Source organism: Amphimedon queenslandica, unplaced genomic scaffold (assembly GCF_000090795.2).
Source record: "Amphimedon queenslandica unplaced genomic scaffold, v1.1 AMPQUscaffold_3011_Cont24990, whole genome shotgun sequence".
Taxonomy (NCBI): domain Eukaryota; kingdom Metazoa; phylum Porifera; class Demospongiae; order Haplosclerida; family Niphatidae; genus Amphimedon; species Amphimedon queenslandica.
Window position 1 is genome coordinate 1 of NW_003556657.1, and position 1,362 is coordinate 1,362.

Below are 1,362 nucleotides of genomic sequence, written 5' to 3' on the forward strand. Positions count from 1 at the left end.
ATCACTTCATGTGTGCTAGGAAGAAGGACTGTAGGTTCTTAAGTAACAAGGAAGTCTATTGCCAGCAGCACTCCTCTCTACCTGTTACCAGTGACACTGTTAAAGATGAGGACATGAGAGTTGATAGGTGTATCATTATACACACTGATAATGACAGGCCTGGGAGGAAGTTCACTAAATCATTTCCACCTCAAAACATTCAACTAAGAATAGGTACAGCATAATGACTAACATATGAGTATTCATTAATATGTACATGTACATGGACACACATTGAGTATAGAAATATTCTCAGGCTGTTTAGTTATGCCTTTAATACAGTGGTATACATGTGCTTTTGTATAGGTTTGTACCAATTTAAACACACCCACACACACCAATATAATTAATTCACTAACATACATGTATATGTACATGTACTGTACATTAATCATTTACTATTCTTCTCTTTCTCTTCCATTGTCCATAGGATCATTATTAATACGCTCCGCTGGGTCCCTTTCTCCTCTCTCTGATACAATATCTCCGTCACTTCTCATCCCTCACAGTTTCTCCTCCTCCTCTCTCTTCTGGAGCCTGACCACGCCCACCCAACGGATCACCTACACTCTCACAGTATCAGCTGATCTTCCTAAGGAAGAGCCACTCCCTTTAACCACACCTACCCCTGAAACCCCGCCCACTTCACCTGGTGATTTAAGATGGCCGTGTGTCAGTACTCAAGTTAGTAGTGATCCTGATAATGAGGGGGTGTGGTCAGCAGTGTCCTCTAAAAGTCAAATATTATCCAGTCCGTCTCTAATTAATAATAGTGTAACGGACAAGGTAAGGGGGTGGGGCTGTAAGGGGGAGGAGCTTTAATTAATTAATTTTATTTTATTTTCTTCTCCAGTCTAATCCTGAGATAGCTCTGAGGATATTTCGTATTCCAAAGAAGACTCGTTCCTCTTCCTCCTCTCCCCCTCCTACCCTCGCCATTGGACTAACCATCACCGCCCCCTTACCAGTAACCAGTGTCCATTGTCCACAGTCACACAGAGAGGAGGAGACCGTTAGACCAGTGTTACCGTTAGACTCACCCGCTCTCAATCAGTGGGAGACAGGGTCACCTCCTCATAGTGTGAACAGTGTCCATTATGAGCTCAGCAATGAGGAGGGGCAGTCATGGAGGGGACCTGATCTTAAAGGTAGTGATACTAATAATGATAATAATGATGATAATAATAATATGTACATGTACATGTTAGTGTTGCTTTTTGGTAGAAGTTATTAGTGTACATTTTACACATTTTTTGTATGTACATACACCGTATACATGTACACATACATGTACATGTATATGTACATGTATATGTACATACA

The 1,362-nt window shown here is 41.3% G+C and overlaps 1 protein-coding gene across 1 annotated transcript; it reads left to right on the top strand.

Annotated features, from left to right (window-relative positions):
• Nucleotides 1–6: 6 nt before the first annotated feature.
• On the top strand, nt 7–1,187 carry LOC109593065 (uncharacterized; the record flags this gene model as incomplete). Its single annotated transcript, XM_020008319.1, has 3 exons — nt 7–213; nt 470–825; nt 893–1,187. Coding segments are annotated over exons 1-3 (856 nt in total), but the record flags the coding sequence as incomplete, so codon positions are not given.
• Between the last annotated feature and the right edge of the window lie 175 nt (nt 1,188–1,362).